Source organism: Vigna unguiculata, chromosome 2 (genome assembly GCF_004118075.2).
Source record: "Vigna unguiculata cultivar IT97K-499-35 chromosome 2, ASM411807v1, whole genome shotgun sequence".
Classification (NCBI taxonomy): domain Eukaryota; kingdom Viridiplantae; phylum Streptophyta; class Magnoliopsida; order Fabales; family Fabaceae; genus Vigna; species Vigna unguiculata.
The window spans coordinates 26,096,881-26,117,357 of NC_040280.1; the positions used below are offsets into that span (position 1 = coordinate 26,096,881).

The following is a 20,477-nucleotide window of genomic DNA, read 5'->3' on the forward strand; positions in this document are numbered from 1 at the left end:
CTTAGTTTGGATTATATAAGAGTAATTGCATGAGTGAAAGTTTTGTATTGATGTGTTTATTTCATACAGAAGCTTTTCTTCTTTTCCCTTATATATGGATTTAGTGCCTCGTAATCTAAAGCTGGAAAAAAACAAATCTCAGATGGTTATATCTTCACTTACTGTAAAAGGGTTTATGAGCAGGCTGAAACCAGATAGAAAAATAACCAAATTGGTGATTAACATGGATGATAGTTTTAAGAGCACTTTGATATTTTTGCAGCATAATTTAGAAAATCATAGACATATGAAATAAAAAATGGAACTACAAGTCTACTAAGCAGAAGAATCATTAAATCCCTCAGTACATAGTATATGTTACTTGAAAGATGGATTTGATTTATACAGATAGCTAGAAAACTGAGGAAAATTAATAGATAATTTTGCAGCCGGTTTAACTTTATTGGAAACACATGGCACTGCAAACACCTGTTTCCTAAATGTCTGAAGCACATTTGATTTCAGCTTTTAACTACTTTGGAGTATCCACACCTGAAATTCAAGAACTCCATCACATTTCTTGTTCTGGAATTTTAAAAACATAACAAGATGACAGAAATGAACTTAAAGATACAGTTTACTGTATTATTAATTTTGATGAGGAAAGCTTCTGTGTAATTTGTGAAGTAATTCATGAAAATGAAGACAGAGGAATAAATTGTATATGACTTCTTTTAACATAAAACTGTTACTCACCAACAAGAAAGGCTTCACTGATTCGGTTAAGCTCCCTAGTGACATCAGCAATTTTCATTCTATCTTTTGGTGATTTCATAGAACAAGAAAGCCCAATCCTAAAAAGGGAAACTAAGCACATCTCAACATTTGGATCAAGATTCCAATTGTTTCCTTTCAATGGTGGTGCTTCCTCTGTTGGAACAAGTAGTGGATCCAGAATTTGCAAAAGATTATCAGGAAATGAAACTGTGACAAAGTTATGAAGATTTTGACCATCTTCAAACATTTCATCTGTGGGACCTTTTCCTGTAAGCATTTCCAGCATTAGAATCCCAAAGCTGTATATGTCACCGTATGTTGATACTTCAGAGCTCACTCCATACTCTAAAATATATACCAAACACTGTCAATACACAAATCTGGTAAATAACAAAAGTTGACACCAAAAGATAGAAAATTTTGAGAAACACTAATGATTCAGAGGATAAGAACATACCTGGAGGAACATAGCCAATAGTTCCCTTTATTGCAATTGTACTTGTTTGTTCAGAAGTGGTATCATTGATGTTTGAGAGAAGTTTTGCTATGCCAAAATCACTCACATGAGCAACCATCTCTTTGTCGAGGAGGACATTACTTGGCTTTAAATCACAATGAATTATTGGTTGCTCACCTTCATGATGAAGATAATGTAATGCAGAAGCAACATCCACCATGATATTTAACCTTTGATCAAGGCTCAATTTTCTCGGATTCTCAGCACTTGGTGTCTTAGGATGCAGCCATTGCTCCAAGCTTTCATTTGTCATGTACGGAAAAATCAGAGCTTTGAATTCTTGACCATTGTAATCTATGCTGGAACAGCATGTCAAAACCTGAATCAGATTTCGATGTTTGATATTTCTGAGTGCGTTGCATTCTGAAACAAAACTCTTGTGAGCACCCTTTTTCTGAAGGTCTAGGACCTTTATGGCAACAACTTTCTCTTCTAACTCCTCAAGAGTTCCTTTGTAAACAGAGCTAAAATTTCCAGACCCTATCAAGTTTGTAGCTGAGAATCCATCAGTTGCCTTGTGTAGGCTTTGGAACGAAACTGTAGCCAACTGATGATCAGTTTCTGAAGGTGAAACCAAAGGTTCTTTCTTACTCCTTTTCCTCGTCCAGTAAATAGTTATAGTAATTGACAATATAAGAAGAAAAGCAATCACACTAACTATCACTGCTATCAACTTGAACTTGTAGTGTTTTTCAAGTTTCTTACCTTTGACAGCACATGGTGGTAGATGCAGTTCTGAAGTTCCCCCACAAAGTTTATTGTTTCCAATAACCAGTATAGTTCTTGCATTTCCAAAGACCCCTTTGGTTGGTACTTCACCCTCTAATGTGTTGAAGGAAACATTGAAATATTTTAAGGAAGAAATTTTTTGTAGATCATTAGGAATTGATCCAGACAATTGATTTCGTGACAGGTCTAAACGTTGAAGCCCTTTGAGTGATGCCAAAGAAGATGGTATGGTTCCTTGTAAAGAATTCCCTTGCAAATATAGATATTCCAACATTATGCATTCCCCAATTGTTGGAGGAATTTCCCCGGACATGTGATTCTCAGACATATCTATCAAACCAAGATTTTTTAGGCTGCGTACTTCTTCAGGTATAGTGCCACTCAATGAGTTTAGTGACAAATCCAACAAGATGGTTAGAGATGAAAGCTTAAAAAGCTCCAAGGGTATGGTTCCTGTAAGGTTGTTATGTGAAAGATCCAAGTACTGTAGATTCTGGCAGTTTCCTATACTTGGAGGGATATTCCCTTCAAACAGATTATCTTCTAATTCCAAATGAAAAAGTTCAGTAAAGTTGCCTATGTAGGCTCCTAACTCTCCTGACAGCTTGTTTGCACCCAAATTTAACTCCCTTAGCTTTTGAAACTTCCCAAAAGTTATTGGGATATTCCCACTAAGGCTGTTGTTTTCCATAGTCAAAAGAGCTAAATTAGTTAAATTTCCTATTGTTGCAGGGATTTTCCCTGATATATGATTACCTCCAAGAAATAATCCACTAAGTTGGGGGGATAAATTTCCCAAAGAATTTGGCAAATGACCTCCAAAATTATTGTAGGATATGGACAACTGTTGTAACCTACTACTGTTAGCCAATGATTCTACAAAATCGAAATCAGTATTTGAATTGTTACCTAGATGGTTCCAAGACAAAGATATGATATCAAGATATTGGAACTTCCCCATGCTTGGAATTTGTCCTGTGAGACTGTTTCGACTGGCCTCAAGTGCTAAAAAGAATATGGATGCATTGGTGATGGAAGGTGGGATTCGACCAGAGATTTGATTGTCACCAATGTAAAGTTCTTGGAGATTGGGGAGGGTGTGGAACATGTTCGATGGAAGAGAGCCACTTAATTGATTTTGTGTAGCTGAGATCATGGTAAGAGATGACATATTATAAAGACAAGAAGGAAATGTTCCAGTGAATTTGTTTTCACCAAATGATGCAAACGTCAAGTTTCTGAGATGACATATTTCTTCTGGTATATGTCCTTCACAGATGTTACTACCAACATCGAGAGTTGTGAGGGATGTAAGATTACCTATGGATGAAGGGATTTCTCCTGTAAACCTGTTACGAGAAAAACTCAAAACTTCAAGCTTTTCAAGTGAGCCAATTCCGACTGGAATTTTTCCAGTCAGATTATTCTTTTGCAAGTATAAGAATCTGAGATCATTACATGCAGTCAAATTCGAAGGAATTTCTCCTACCAATAAGTTGTTTCCAACAGATAGTTGTTGCAGAAGTGACAACCGTCCCAGTTGCTGGGGTATTTTGCCGTGGATGTTGTTGATTGCTAGATTGAAGTTGATCATATAAGAGAGATTCCCTATGTGGGGAGATATGGATCCTTCCAACTTGTACCTATTCAAGACTAACTGTGTAACTCTTTGAAGCTTGAGATTGCATGCTATTCCAGGCCAGTTACAGAAGTGAGTAGAAGTGTTCCAGGAAAGTAAGATTCCATATGGGTCTCCGGATATAGATTTCTTGAATTCCAGCAGTGCCAAATGATCAGTCTCATTTCCTGGTGCAAAGGCTGTTACAGTTGGGATATAGCACAGTTGAACATATATAGCCCAAAAACCAAGAAACAGAAGAGAAAAATGTTTCATTTTGATGAGGAATTGAAGACTGCAAGACTGAGAAGTTATCATAGAAGAAATACAAGTTGTTCCTTCTGCTATTACCATACAAAGATAGAGTGGACTCATCCTAAAAACAATGCGAAGTTAACGAATTTGCCAACTGCAGATCATTAATATGACAGGGAAATAACTTACACTTATCAACTACCAAGTGAAGTTTTGTCAATGTTTCATTTATGGTCATAAATAAATATCTAGTCCATTTTACTACTTCAAACATAGTACATATCTTATCACAGCTTGATTTCAGTAGAAACCTTGACCTGAAAAAAAAAGTTGCTGGCATAGTAGGAAGTAAACATAGTAGGAAGTCAGAAAAAACCAACATAACTCATGAGTTGTTGATGCAGTGAAATTGACATGAATAACATAAGCTAAGATCAGGTGCAGTTCACACTTTCTATATATATATTCTCAGTTGTTTCCTTAGATGCATTTCAATAAAATTGTTTATCTTGATCCTTATTTTGCCATTAATGGTTGTGTGGCTAAACACACTGAATATGTCAATGTGAGTTTTATTGTCTGGAGAAGACACCACAAACTGCACCTTTAAATTAAAGGTGAAAGGGTGTAGAAGTACTCTTATTACAAAAGCAATTATTCTTCATTTAGCATGTTAGAATTCATAAAAGTATATTCCAAACATTAATTCAACATACCTTAATTTTTTTTATTTTGGTTTTATATGATTTGTTTACATTCCTGCCTAAAATAATTTTTTTTATGATATTCCCCTTTAACAGACATTTTTTTTAAACTTAACTATTTTTTTATTTGACTTTTTTTTTTTTTGAATTTGATCATTTTCTTAATTAAAATAATTATTTATAGTAAAAGAAATTAAAAGACATAAATAAAATTCACTTGTAATAAAAATATAAAATTTACTTCTATTTATTTTTATAATTATAAAAAAATTATTATTTTTTATTATCATAGAAAAAATAGCATATGCATGTATCTTTACTAGAGCTGTCAAAATAGGTAACTCGACTCGGCTCGACCCATTACGGGTTGATCACTTGGTAAGCCAACACAACCCAACTACCTTATTAGCGAGCCAAAAAAATTCTAATCCGGTGCGACCCACCACAGATTAGTGGGGTTAAATTGGTTGGCTTAGTTAAAAAAAATCTAATTTTTTATTTTTTTAGTTAATACTAAATTATAATTATAATTATAATCTAAATAAACTTCAATACAATCTAAGTACAAACCAAAATCACAAAAATACAAATTATCTAACATGATCCAAATGCAAAGTCCATCTTAACAAAAAACAGTTGTGTGATCCTTTATTTACAGGTTGGTGAGTCAACTCGGCTTACCACGGGTTCAATCCGGGTGAGTCAGGTTCTAGGTGGGTCAGGTAAAAAATTAATCTGTATTGAAATTTGTAAAAAAATTTCAACCTAACTCTGTTCGAATTCGTGGTGGACCGAATTGACTCACGGATTTTGATCCATTTTAACAGCTCTAATATTTACTATAGTATATGTATAATCTAAATTGGATTTTTTAATTGATTTACATATTTTATATTCTTATTTTATCTTTAATTATATTTTAAAATAAAAAAGGAAAAGTTATAAATATAATCTATTCACATGTAAAAGTAACTACACTACAATCACTTGCTATTTTTTTATATAAATATTAAATAAGAAATATAAAAAGTAAAATAGATAAATAAAATACACCAAAAAATAATTATATATATATATATATATATATTATAATTGCAAAGTAACTTTATATATCATGGTTCTGTGTATATAAAGTATTAATTTCACATTTAATTTTCAATTTTCAAAATTAAATAGTGTTGATTCATTCTTAATATGGTATTCAATTTATTAATAAGAAAATATTAATAATAATAATTGTTAAAACTTGATGTTAAACTTTTCTATTAATATCTTATTTAAATATGTACTTGATATCACTAAAAAAAGAATCTTTCTTCAATAATTTGATAATATATTAAAAATGAATTAATATTATTTAAATTAAAAAAATCAAAAACTACATATGCAATTAAAACTATACTTAAAAAAATAGTTTTTCTTAAGTAATTTTATATATAAAAAAGGAAGATATACTTACTAGGTTAAAAGACGTAAGTAAATATCATATATTTGTTTTAATTTGGCTTATTTGAATATATAGTTCTGAGTTGCATTGTCATGTTTTTTATTTGTACTTTTATGGATGATGAGATGAGAAATGGTAAAAATATTACTTTGTGTTGTTATTTTATTTTCATTCTTTCCTACAATTTTGATCATTGTAAGAGTATTGTGCAAATCTAGTGTTTATCATCTCCTGCAGTTGTGTTGCTACCCTCATATTTCATGAAGTTTCTGAGATAAGCTTTTGTCACTGCATTGTGTGGTTTACTCATTTGTAGATTTCTTACGAAGTGTTTAAATTATAGAGTCATTCAAGTTTCTGAATTATGATAATAAATTACAAATCATTATGAATCGATCAATTCTCAAAATGCTTTTACAAATGTTATCATGTAGAAAGTCTCTCAAATTGAGGTATTCAAAATATGTATAATGTTTATGTTTAAATATATTGAGCAATCCAAAATGGTCTATTCTATTGAATATTTAAAAGAAATTTGAACTAAATAATTCGTTATACATACATATAACTAAAAGAATGTATTGGTGCTATATATAAGTACGACTACTCACTTAACTTAATGTTTAATAGTGTAACATACATATATATTGTCTAGAAGGTTGCTTATCCAACGTCTCACATTTATAAAAAAAAACTTGTATATGCATTAAACTTTTCAAAATAAATTTACGTTGAAGATATATTCTAGAGGAACATAAAATAATAATACATATACAAATATTCTTTACAAAATATGGATAGCACTCAACATCTTCACTGGTACGTATTACTACCTAGGTTATTGTTTAAAGCAACACAATATATGCATGGTAAGTTAACATAAAAGAAACATATAATTTTTAAAGCAACACACAAGTCACATAACCACTTATTAATATGTATTTACTCATAATTAAAATTATTTACTTATATTTTATTGGTGTATTGGATTAGACATCACATATGTTAGCACAAAAGCAAGTGCACGGGTTGCGACGTAGCATGTGATAAATATTGTTTTCTCCCAAGGGACTTTCCAACACATGACAATTCTTGCAATCCATCATTCAATTAAACAACAATGTTCATAAAAACACAATAAAAATTCTTTTTGGTATTTTATCAAACAGATGGTGTGCAATAAAAATTAACATAGTGTATTTACAATTGTCAATAATAAATTTCATCCACTTCATTCTCATGCATTCACAATCAATTTAAATCCATATTCATGTCAAAATTACCTCACAAATCAACTCAAATTCTATCCTTAGTGACTTTGAGCCTATGATAACTCATCCAAGTTAATTCCTTGAATCTTCACCAAGTTAAATAATGTATTAAGTTTAAGTGTCTTTAAGATTTCTAATAAATCATGTTCTATACCTAGATGCAAGCGTCATTAGGTATTCAATTTCAGTTCTAGATTCAAAAGATATTTTTTAACATCTCAATAGAACTAATAAGTAAACAATGGGTGATCAAGACACAACAAACATTAAGAATAGAAATCATACAATAACATAGAAATGGAAAATTATATGTATTAATATCACAAAATACACAAGAATCAATTTGTTACATCTAATATCAACAAATAGGTCTAGCTCTCTATGGTGAAGAACTTAGGTCATACAAATTGAATAGATAAGGAACAAAATTGAAACTAAAGAGATGCACGTCCTTTCCCAAGGTTCTTAGCAATTGCTTCATGCTTCAGTCGTGCCTCTCGTTCACATCAATACCTCCAATTGGCATATTATCTCTCTCCAATCCTAAAAGGGGAAAAACGCCACAAATGAAGTTTGAGACCCAAGGAGAAGGAAAGCTTTTTGGCTAGCATCATCTTAGAATCATTGGACGCACTCATTAAATAATTAAAGGGGTAGCCATTATCAAGCCACCACTCGACGTCAGAGAACCATCGCTTAGTGTAGCTCCCCCAGTATGTGTCTCACCCAACGAGGTTCTTGGCCGCCCAGCATGAACTCCTGTGCAGCTAATATTACTTTATGTGTTTGTGGGGCTAGGCGTGAAGGCGCCCATCGCGATTATTTTCCTCAAATTCATTCTTTGGTTGTCCGATCAGGCTTCCTTGACTTTCAACTTGTTTTTCTCCACCAGATTGCTTCCTATTTACTCATTTCACATCCTCAAAATAGATATTAAAGGTAAAACAAATATAAAACAACTAAAATACAAAACAATGCAAGAACAAGATAAATTTGAGAATTAAACAAGAAAAAAACTATGGAGGAGTTGATTGTATTCCACAACTTGATACAAATAAAATGTAGAAAATAACGTTATCAACAAACTTTGCACTTGTATATTATTGTATACAAATTATTTTTCACACCACCTAACGATCATGTATTTTCATTGTTTAAGTATCTTTCCCTACATGAGTATCTTTCTTTACACAAGTCTAATATTTAATATAGTACTTAGTAGAATCAAAATAATCTTTTTCAAAATTCCAATTTAATACACTTGGAGTACACATCATAATAGTTTGGAAACTCATACATAATTTCATATTATATCATTCATAACAAAAACATAAAAGCTTGTGTGAAAAAGTCAGTTATTACTCAACTTATTACAATTTAAATATTATTAATATTTTTTGGTTCTACCAACACTCTTTGTCAATCACCAAAAATAAAAATATTCACCACTGTCAAGGGCTATAATTGGAAGGTCTTTTTTATTTTATAAAAAAGAAAAAAAAAAGATAATAACGTAGTATAATTGATTTGTATCTTATCTTGATTTTATTTGTTCTCTTACTTTGTCATAGAATTTGAGAATGGGACGATGCAACTTAATTTCTATATATAAAAAAAATGGAATAGTTATGAAAGGAATTGTATATTATTCACCATGCATAGTCTTTAGCACAACTATGAGACATTATTAACATCCTCCTGATTTCGCTTTCCAACAAAGTTACCCATCACCAAGCACAAAATTGACAATGTGAACATGTAATCATGCATACTTAGTAACTATAGCAATATATGTCGTAAATATATAGTTTCCTAAATTTCTTTATTTGTAATATATTAAACTCTAGCCATGCAAAATTTATAATTATTTAAGGTTTAAATATTATTTTGGTCTTTGTTTTGGTTTAGTTTGTTCAATTATTTAGATTCATTTTTTTTTTCACATTCGATTTGGTTCTTGATTTGCTAAATTATGTTCAATTTTGTTGACGTGTTTAAATTGATAACGACAAAGTGTATATGCTAACACTATTCACATTAGGTAAATTGCTTTAATTATTGTTGTTTGTGTTTTATTCATATAAGTCCTTAATTTTGTTAAATTTGTTCAATTTAGTTTTACCATTCATTTCATTACCCTTCACCATTGTCATTACCACCAGTATTGTCGCTATCACCACCAAACTAAAACCACCACTATCACCCTATAGTTACCACCACCACAACCACAACCAACCACCACACTAAAAATACTGTCACCACCAAATCAAACCAACTATCACCACTACAACATTAAAACAACAATGATGACCACAACCATCAATACAACCATTTCCACCACCATCCTAAAATTACATTCACCACAATTACATTAAACCCACCAACAACAACCCTCACAATGGTAGGGGTTTTACTGTGATGGTGGTGAATGTGATTTTAGTGTGGTGACAGAGGCGGTAGTGGTGGTGATTTTAGTATTGTGGTGTGGTTGTAAGGGATGATTGTGGTGGTTGTAGATTTAGTTTGGTGACAGTGATTTAGTGTAATTATAAGGCAGTAATGGTGGTTTTAGTTTAATGGTGATAATGGTGACAATAAAGGATCATAAAATAGAAAATGGAAGGTAAGAGTGATAAACCGGAAGGTGAGAGTATATTAAATAAATTTAACTAATATAAAAATCTATTTAAACAAAATACAACTAATTATATAATTAATTTCGTTCACATAATAATATGAATCGTCTTAACTTGTACATTCTATCAAATTAAACATAAAAAGAAAAATAACGATCAAACTAAATAAATATAAATGAGGACTAAAGTAATATTTAAACCATTATCTAACGATTCTATAGGTGTTATAAAATTTGAGTAATTTTTTCTAGTTCTAATTGTTCAAGAAAAAACCAATAGTTTATCTAAAAGAAAGATATACCTATATAAAAATAAAAAACACAACGTGTCAATTGATTATTGAACGTAATACATGCACCGATAATTTAAAAATATATGTTTAAAAACTTATCTTGAAAGGTTATTAGAAATTATCCTTCTTTAGTCGATAAGGTAGAACACTAGGCATCTAAATTGAAAGCTAGCTGTGATTAGTCGCTTTTATGACAGGAGGATTTTGTATCTGGGCAATGGAGGAAACTATCTTTACAGGAACAAGTACAAAAACTCATCTGCACTTTTTGTACCCGAGCTGTTATGGCTATCATCAACGTGGAAAATAAATACAATTGGCTGACTTCATCTATTAATTTTATTTAATTTACCATTTATTAATAAAAAAAGTCAATTAAATTCTCAATTTCATAAATACAATAACATAAATATTTTAAACTTCAATCAAGTTTCTTATTTTTTAATAAATACAACTATTAACCTTTCAAAAAAATACAGCTGTTAACCTTTTAAAAGTCTGAAAGATAAAGTTAGTTTTATATGCATACATTAAGTTAAAACCACAACTACTTTTGTTAACAATTTCAATATTCATTTAGCAAAAATAGTAATAATATTAGAAACTTGAATGCTGTTTTAATAGTAAAATTAAATTAAATCAAATAAATAATGATACTAAAAATATACATGCTTGTTTTAGAAGTGGAAGTGTGATGTATCTCTCTAATATGATGAGTGAATACTAAAATATTTTATTTATGAGTAAATACAAATATATTTTATTTCTTCTATATTTGTAGACCCCTGACTTTCTGTCCAACTGCTCTTAAACTTCTTGTTTTTCTTGTCATCTTCCGTTTAATTATTTAATTTGAAAATATATGTTAAATAGTATATTTTATTTTTCTAAATTTGTAAATTTGAACTATTATTTAATTAGTCTTAAATATTTACTTTAATGTTTTTCATAAAAACACTTAATTCAAAAGTATGTTTCTTTTTCTTCCTTTTGAATTGAATCAATAGCTTTATATTCTCCTTACTACATTTGTATGTTTTCATACAATTCACTATATATGCAACAAATATCAATAGCTAATTTTAAGGAAGAAAACCTAAAAGTTGTGTATCTAAGCAGTAAATAACACACACGTCAATAGTTTTTGATTATCATGGTCATGGTATTGCGTCACACCATTTAAAGCCACAGAACAAAAAAATGAGTATTACATAATGGCAATGCAACAGTCATAATCACTACTGTGGTAATCTGATCTAATCTAACTGCAGTAAACATCACGGTGGAGAAGGAGGGACAGAATTGCAGGGACAGAGGAAATGAGTAGTTTTTGAGTGATGAATAAATAAATATCTTAAAGAAAGAGGAAAAAATCCCTTAAATATATAGACAAAGAAATGTTCTGGATAGCTTATGCTTTAAGTAGATTATATTCATAAACTAATATATACCTTTATACCCATAATTGATTGAGACCCACAAATAATCAAGACATTCTTTTATTATTATAATAATAACAACAGTGATAATGAATAATTAAAAAATAATATATAAAATAATCTTTTAATTTTTACTATTATTTTTCATACAAACAATTTTTCTTGTCTCTAAGAGACAAGAGACTCAGTTTTTTATGCCCTTCTTTTTGAAGGAAAAGGTTCAAAGCATATTCGTACCCACCTCTCTGCAACATGCTCTGCTTAGTTCTCTCTATATTCTCCCTGGACAAATACCCAGTCAAACAAGAATACTGGCATTTTCCAGAAAAGCCAAGATTTAAATAACATGTTCTATTTTCTCTATCCTTGACTTCTATTGTTGATAGAAGGATTCAATTTAAATTCTGATCTTTCATTCAATAATTTCAAATGCTTTTTTATTAGCATTTACAAACCGAGTATAAATTATGCCATTTGCATTTCATAATATATAGCAAGAATTAATTAATCTGAGAACCTATGTAAATCAGACTAACATTTAGGTTAACTTCAAATTCATATTTTTGCTAAGTCTTTGCAGTTTGTTCATGATAACGATGAAGAAACAAACAAAAAAGTAAAAATCAATGCACCATAACTGATAAGAATCATAGACTAAATGAATCTCTAGACTTTCAATTATGTTCTCAATCTCCCATGTCATAAATTATGTACATCACTGAGGTTGTTGTGTCATCACAAATAACAAGAATTATCTGGATTTCTCTAAATCTTCATTTGATAACATATTAGAGTCCCAACAACAGATCTTCCTTAGATAACTGTTAGAATCTGGTGACATAAAAATGCACTATATGCATGGAATTTGTTATGCCAATACAGTTAAATGCAACTTGAATTCACATTATTTAAAAAATATTGCCACTTCCCATAGAAATCAAAGCATTTTTAAATTTTTACACATGAAAGTCCTCTTGCCAACAATCAAATCAATCTCAACGAAAACAACTTCCGTATTTCTGTAACTTCTGTTTAGCTTATGAATTGAATTGGTGAGGAAGTCTTTCCCTGGTATTGGCTAGAAGAGAGGGATTAGTCCCCCTCCAACAATTGAATAGCTAAAATGCAAATTTAAACTAAGTATTTATAATCAAAAAGCTGATACCACTGAAAATTAGGGTCCCTAACAAGCCTTTCATGCCTTCATCATATGCTATAAGTTCACCACTTCATAAATTTAAACCTTCCATTCCCCAAAAGAAAGTATCAATCAATCTGAAGTAACCTGAATCAGGATAAGCACAAGCACCACAATCAAATGCATCACTTTAAACTCTGCAACCAAAACATACACTCTAATTCAACCAAAGCCCAAACAGAGTCAGAAAAACCTCAAACAATTTCTTTCTTGTTTTCTCTTTCAACCAAATTGCAACCACTGAATCAAATACCTTAATTAGCTTAACCTATAAAAGTATTTACAGTAATATCCATGATTATTTCAATCTGAATAAAAATTTCCCCACATAATCAATGAAAAGAAGCACCTCAAGTAGTCAAAAAATTCAAACAGGAAAAAATACACACCAGAAGCTTACTGAAAAATGTTTTTTCTAGATGTAGATTCTAGGCATCGGGATCTATAACTGGATCTGATAAGCAGATATTGAAGTAAATTAAAAAATAAAAATAAAAATTTACTGATAGTAGAATCTGGGAGATGAGATCTGAGCGGGTGTAACCAGACATCGACAAAAACCCTCACTGCGGCCTCCGATTCAGTTGATGCAAGGCGGGATCCAATTCGCCGCCGGCTACCACTTCACCATTTCGCGCAGAAACCGGTTCCCGACCTGCACCAAGCGAATTAGAGACCGCACAGTGATAGAATCAAAATCTGCTGCTTAATCACATCCACTTCACTGGTAAACCACCAAACAAATTTCTCTTCTGTTTTACTTTCTCTCTTCATTCAAGAGAGAGGAGGTAGAGAGAGAAAGAGGCGAAGAGAGAAGACGAAGCCAACCCCCAACCCACCCTATGTGGTGACCGGGTAAAGATTGGGTTAGCGTTAGGTTATTTATAAAGAGCACAGACGAAGGAGATAGGAACACGTGGCTGCTCACGCTCTCGCTGATGCCATTAATACTGTGCAAGTGGTCATTTTTTTTCTTTTGAAGAGCAAAGCGCGGCATGGAGAGATTAAAAATGGGCTTGGATTTAGAAAGATTTACTGAAGTAATGCCATTTAGTTGAAGTACGTGGCTGCACGTGCGTGTGTTTCTGTAACCGCAACGTGTTTATGGGGTGTGAGGCGCGTTTCACTTTTGGACTTGCATTTACCAAATTACCCGTGAAATTGTGATTTGGGCCGCTATGGACCGCACTTGTATGCTCTATCATGGACACAATAAATAAATGAAATTACTATCTTGCAGACTTTTTTTTTCATCACTGCTATTTGAGGAAAACAAATTAAAAACTATGTTTCATATAGTCAAAGTTAGGCAAGATTTGAGTGATGAAATGGTTGGTCTCCACTGTGCAAAAACCTCTTTTAGAAGAGATTCACTGTGTCAAAGTTGACATGCAATCAAAGAGAGAAATAGTAGATGAGTTAGATAGGAATATTTAACTAAACTTAGCTTGAGAGATTTTAGCTTTAAAAATTTATTTGTGGTTAAAATTATATTAGCTTCAAAGTTCAATCTCTTCTTCTTTCATACATACACTATCTTTTTTTTTTTAATGGGAAATCATGCAATAAATACCACGAAAATAAACTCTGAACATTCTTCTTTGTGATGTACAAAAACTATGTAGTGAGTGCACTTGGTCCACCAATTTGAGAAGAAAATCCACCCTACTGCATTATCTCAAAATTGGTGAGATGTAGTACTAATTGTACTGATAAATTCAATTGTTGTAAGCTAGCAAAATATATATATATATATATATATATATATATATATATATATATATATATATATATATATATATATATATATATATGATTCTTTATCATGTATGTACTAAATTTTGGTTAAAATAAAGAATGGAATATAAGTTTCTGTAAAATTAGGGAACTATTTCCAATCATCAGAGAATTCTGAAAAGTTTATTTCATGTTAACCTTGATGAAATTAACAAAATATGAGGAAATTGTAGGTGGACTAGTAATAAATGTTGAAGGAGGGTGGTGGATTACAAATCTTCAACCTCCTTTTTCCAATGATAGAATATTTCTGGTTTAAGTGAGTATGTAAGCAAATATTTTTTTCTAAAATGAGTATATATGTATTGATAATTTCAGATTGAAGTTATTATCATATAGATTATATATGCAAAATTGTACATTAATTTCAAATTATGTAATATATTTTTATATGTAAACTAAAATTGATATAATATCCATTTTTTAAAAATTATTAAAATTTGAATTATTTTATTATTATTATTATTAATCTTTGATAAAATTTGAGATAAATAATAATGATATAAAATTATAATTTAATAGTTAAATTAACAAAATTTATTTGTTATATTAAATTATTAACTACCTAATATATATATATATATATATTATTTACAGTAAATGTCAGACAATATTAATAATTTGTTAAAAGAATTGGATAACATTTACTTTGAAATTTATTTTTTCCTATTAGGATAGTGTGTGTTTTTTTATCTAATTGATAATAAACAAGTTGTTAGTGATTTACAAATTAGATTATATGTATTTATATTTCTTTTGAAGTTTTCTTCGTCCTTACCAAAATATGTAAATATAGGAAGGACACCTTTGAATAGGGTTGAGCAACAAGTGGGTTTGGGTCGAATTCAAGTTCAATAAGACCGATCCGAATTTAACATTTCAAATTCATACCTACCTTATTATTTAACTTATCGATTATTGGGATTCAGAATTGGTTAAACATGGATGCATGACAAGGGAAGAAAGAAGTGCATGGAGGAAAGTAGCGGGTGGTGAGTCTGACATGCAATGGAGTAAGCAGGTGCTACTATTGGAACTGAAGAAAGACGACGACAGTTTTCTTGTTGCAGAGAATCCTAATTTCAGGTTCCCAATGCTAGACAAAAGAAGACATAGTAACTTTGTTTGAGAATAGAGAGAATGGATTCCAATGGGAAGGAAAAACATCGAGCAAAAGTCTATAACAACTCCACCTTTGTGAAGATCTTCAGTAGTGATTATACCACAGACCAAGAAAAAAGAGTATGTTGGAAGCCTACAAACCATCAATGTGGCTAACAGAGTAGTTTCAGTTGATGCCGGTAAGGTAAGGGCATGGTGTGTACAAAAAACAAAGGCATAGTGATGATGGGCATGGAAAAAAAGTAATGTTGAGGAGAAAAAAAGAGTGTAATAAGAACAAAATTAAGGTTAAAGGAAAACTTTTACTTTTATGGTTAGTAATTTTGGGTCGAGTTGTTGGAAGTCTAGAAATAAAACAATTTCATAGTATATAAGTGGAGTGCAAACTTTATTTTACAAGTCAATTTTGTGGGGTTGATTTAGATTTAAAGTTCATTTCTTAACATGGTATTAGAGTTAAGTTAAAGTTCACTTTTATTTGAATGTCATTATCCATTATAATCTTGAATTCACATAAAACCAAAAAAAAAAAAATTGTCACTTATCAATATAACATTGTGTCACTTGGTAGAGAATGTATGATGTGACAGTATCACGTGTCACTATTAGATATGAAAAGTTTCGATGCATTTATTATATTTGTCACTCCCATTGTCATATCACACTCTAATGTCAGATTAAGACATAGCAATTTTTTTTAATTATAAAAAAATAAATAATTAATTAAAAAATAAAAAAATCACGTGTTGACACATGAGATATAGTTAATCCCATTAGTATATTACTACAAAAAGAACTTAATTACAACGAATTTTTCAAAATAGAAATTCAATTGAGTCAAATAAAAATGAAGAAACCTACTTGAGATATTTTTGAAAATGCATGTGGATCGATATAATATGAAATTTGTAGAATAAAGAAATTAAATATTTTTAGTAATAAGAGAATTTATGATATTTCACCCGAGATAAAAGGTACAGCGATAACAATGAAATTTCAAAGTAAACACAATAACTTGACGTGCTAGGTAATAAATGTAAAACTAATAAAGGATCTTTAAGAGTTATGATTCACACGATAAAACATAATAGAGTACTAACATTGATCCATGGGAGATTCTGTGAATATGCGTTCTTCATATCTGTAATCTTGTGTGCTCTTCGATTACCGTCTCTCATTCTATCTTTTTGTCTTTCTTTCTCTTCTCACACGTTCTTGATGAGTTAGTGTGAAAAGAACCTTATGGTCAGAGACAAAACCTCAATCCTTTTATATACCAACGTCCATCAAGTTGGTTTTTATTTTATCTTTATCTTTATTTTATTTTATTATCATCTCTCATAATAATAATCAATAAGTCTTTAGATTTTATTAAATCACAATTAGGTCATCATAATATTTCAAATGAGTCACTAATAGAATTAGTTCGTCAACTAAATTCTAACAATAAATGGACTTATAGTTACAGCAATGACGAACACTAATACACAAAAAGAAGGTAATATTGGGTACAAAAACTAATATCGAAAGACTATTGTGATGCAATTTTCTTGGGAGGGAGATGATTTCAAACTTCTAATAGTGATATTCAAAGAATGGCAACATAAGATGTGAATTTTAATAGTGAATATTTTGGCCTTGTAGTAGAAAATAATATCATACAGACCAAATGTACATAGTTGTAGTCTAAGAATGCGTGCAAATTATCAAACAACTCTTAATTATAGAACGTACAACTTTGACTATTCTTTTGGTCGGAAAGGTAAGATGAAAGTTTAAACTATAACCTAATGTTACACCTTTTATTCTATCTATATGATTTTATTTTTAAGGATACTTGTTTTATAAATTATAAAGTTATTTATGTATTTCAAACTTTATTAAGGAATGCGTTAAAAAAATTAAATGTGAGAGTAACTTATATTGAATATAAATGAAAAAGTCAAAATATATATATATATATATATATATATATATATATATATATATATATAACTCTTATACTTGATTATTTAATTACTTAAGATTTTGAATTAGGAACGGTTTCAATTATCATATCTTTTGAAGGGAAAAAGATACTTATGGTACTGAGATTTTTAGTTTTACAAATAATTGAACACGCATAGTATCTATAAGGGTTAAATATCTTTTTAGTACCTTAACTTTCAGTGAATTTTGGAATTAGTCCATTCTAAAACTTTGGACCAATTTAGTCCTTCATTTTTTCGGAATACGTAGATTTAGTCCTTTTAATCAAATTTTGTTAGGTTTATTTGATGTTTCGTACGCATTTTAGGATTGTATTTGAGTTGTTTATACTGTTTGACACATTTTTGCTTTAATGTTAAGTCAAATACTATTGTGAAACGTGTTTGAAATGTTAAATAAACTTAATAAAATTGGATTAAAAAGACTAAATCCACGAATTTCAAAAGATGAAGGACTAAATTGGTTCAAAGTTTCAAAATGGACAAATTCCAAAATTCACTAAAAGTTATGGGACCAAAAACATATTTAACCCTATCGATAAATGTTGAAAAAGTTAAACAATTTGTTTTAAGTCTAAAATTAATTCAAATATTATAAAAAGAATAAGAAATTTTAATATTTAATAAACTTGTAAATTTAGTCTTTATAATAATTTTATTATCTTTGAACTGACAATGTTGACATATTTAATCATTTTAGTTTAATAGTTACATTTTTGTTTATAAATAGCACAGTAATTGTAAAAATAAAATTTACATAATTATTATATCTTTTTTTTCTCATTTTCGTAGTGTTTGTTGCAGATGGTCCTCATTTTGACATGATGTGTAAAATGTTCCTCATTTTTACAGAATGTTTAAAATGATCATCATTTTCACAATTCATGTTTTATTTTGTCATTTCCTGTAAGGCAGTTTAAATCATTAACGGAGCATTGTATCACACATGTACAATACACGTAACACACTTTAATACAAGTGTCACCTGTACAATGCTCCATTAATGATTTAAACGGCGTTACAGAAAATGATCATTTTAAACATTCTGTCAAAATGAGAACAATCCGCAACAAACACTACGAAAATGAGGACCAAAAATGTATTTAACTCATTATTAAATATTGAGTATCAAAGAGTAAAAGTTGTAAAAGCATTAATTTCAACATCAAGATACAAAACACTTACTTAACACAACCCCAAATAATGAAAATAATAATTTTTGTAAGATTGAATATACCATGACGTGCGTTAAAATTAATGCCTAAAGCAGCACAATAAAAGAAGTGTTTGACGATGTAAAAGTTACTTTTGTATTATTGTAATATTTTGATTGCCTAATGGGTTGATTAACTTTTGACAATTTGAATTCACTTTATGTGAAAGACGTGCTGGGATATTCTTTAAACAACTATTAATTTATTTATGTTTAATGCTTTTTAAGTCGCAAAGGGAGAGAATAATTATTATTATGTCTTGCTTTTTGCTTTCTAGATGCATACTTGTCGTCCCTCTTTAATATTTATGTTCAAATCGTTTTTATTTCAATGAATTTGGTTAATTCTAGAACAATCTAACCTCGTATGGAGTTAGGTGTAAATGAAATGGTTGTTTCTTAACTACTACTACTACAAGCTAAAACCATTGTTGTAAAACATGTAAAAAAAATTATTAAAAGTGAGGAAGAAAGAAGTAGAGTTTAAAGAAATAAAATAAATAAAAATGAGTACGATTTTAGATAGATAAAGAGTAAAATAATAGAAATAAGAGTTGTGAGAAAAATAAGAATGTCAAAGTATAGTAATGTGTTACATAAATATATTTTTTTAAAAAAACTTATAATTATCGGAAAAAATTGAACTCAGTAAGTGAAACTCGTAGACTTGACATATTTAATATTTACAAAATTACATACTTTTTAGAAGAACTTGACTTTTAATTTACAAGGTTAATTTTGATGTTATAAATCTAAATGTATTTTATTACAAACATGAGTTGCATTATAAATTCAGTTTCATATGTTTTAGCTTAAAATTAAATGAAAAACATTTTTTTTTAGTTTGATAGACTTTATTTTAAAAAATATATACTTTACATATTATTATTTGGACCACAATCTGCTTCATTAATCCAAGACCTTTTACGGGTACATAGTTAGAAATAAAATAAAAAAAATAACTCATTTAATTTAAGGTATGAACTCAAATAATTCCTTGGAAAAGCTGCTAAATACGTTATTTTTAACATTAGCATAGTTTATCATCTCTTTTAACCTCACTCAATTGTTACAAGGCTTATATTATTATAAAAAGTTTACAACAGTTACTTAAATATAATTATTCTTTTATTTAAAAAAATCAATTATTAATTTTTATTAATGATATTTTTTAGTTATTCACTAGAGAGTTACCAAGATAATCCAATAAATTGACCCAAAAAATTGGTAAAGCAACTAATGTTTTAAAGACAAACAATATACAAAAAAAAAATCAGAAATTCAAAATTACGGTAAATTTTTTAGATGAAAAGGGTATCATATTTTATTTTCGAGTGTGTGGCGCATTGAAACTCTATACAATAATATGTTTAACTGCTTAAAAAATATCTGTTCAATTATATCCAAATAAATTTAATCTTTTAAGAAGTTTGCTTTTTATTTATTATCCATATATATAGTACTGCTTAACACATCTTATTGTAATTAAGTGACT

At 29.6% G+C, this 20,477-nt stretch overlaps 1 protein-coding gene and 1 long non-coding RNA gene across 2 annotated transcripts; both read right to left on the reverse strand.

Annotated features, from left to right (window-relative positions):
- Positions 1–233: 233 nt before the first annotated feature.
- On the reverse strand, positions 234–3,980 carry LOC114173107 (probable LRR receptor-like serine/threonine-protein kinase At3g47570). Its single transcript, XM_028057330.1, has 3 exons — positions 1,214–3,980; positions 736–1,101; positions 234–531 (listed from the first exon to the last, which is right to left on the reverse strand). Exons 1-3 carry the CDS (start codon positions 3,972–3,974, stop codon positions 512–514), a joined length of 3,147 nt encoding a protein of 1,048 aa, XP_027913131.1. The 5' UTR covers positions 3,975–3,980; the 3' UTR covers positions 234–511.
- A 6,259-nt stretch (positions 3,981–10,239) lies between these two features.
- Positions 10,240–13,734, reverse strand: LOC114173716. Its single transcript, XR_003602550.1, has 2 exons — positions 13,366–13,734; positions 10,240–12,999 (listed from the first exon to the last, which is right to left on the reverse strand). It is a non-coding gene; the product is annotated as an uncharacterized LOC114173716 (long non-coding RNA).
- Positions 13,735–20,477: the final 6,743 nt, after the last annotated feature.

Excerpts from the sequence above, each read along its gene's own strand:
- LOC114173107 (XM_028057330.1), bottom strand. The coding sequence starts at position 3,974 with ATGGTAATAGCAGAAGGAACAACTTGTATTTCTTCTATGATAACTTCT. Across the intron at positions 1,102-1,213 it reads TATTGGCTATGTTCCTCCAG|AGTATGGAGTGAGCTCTGAA; the intron begins GTATGTTCTTAT and ends TATATATTTTAG. Across the intron at positions 532-735 it reads CAGTGAAGCCTTTCTTGTTG|GTGTGGATACTCCAAAGTAG; the intron begins GTGAGTAACAGT and ends CTTGAATTTCAG.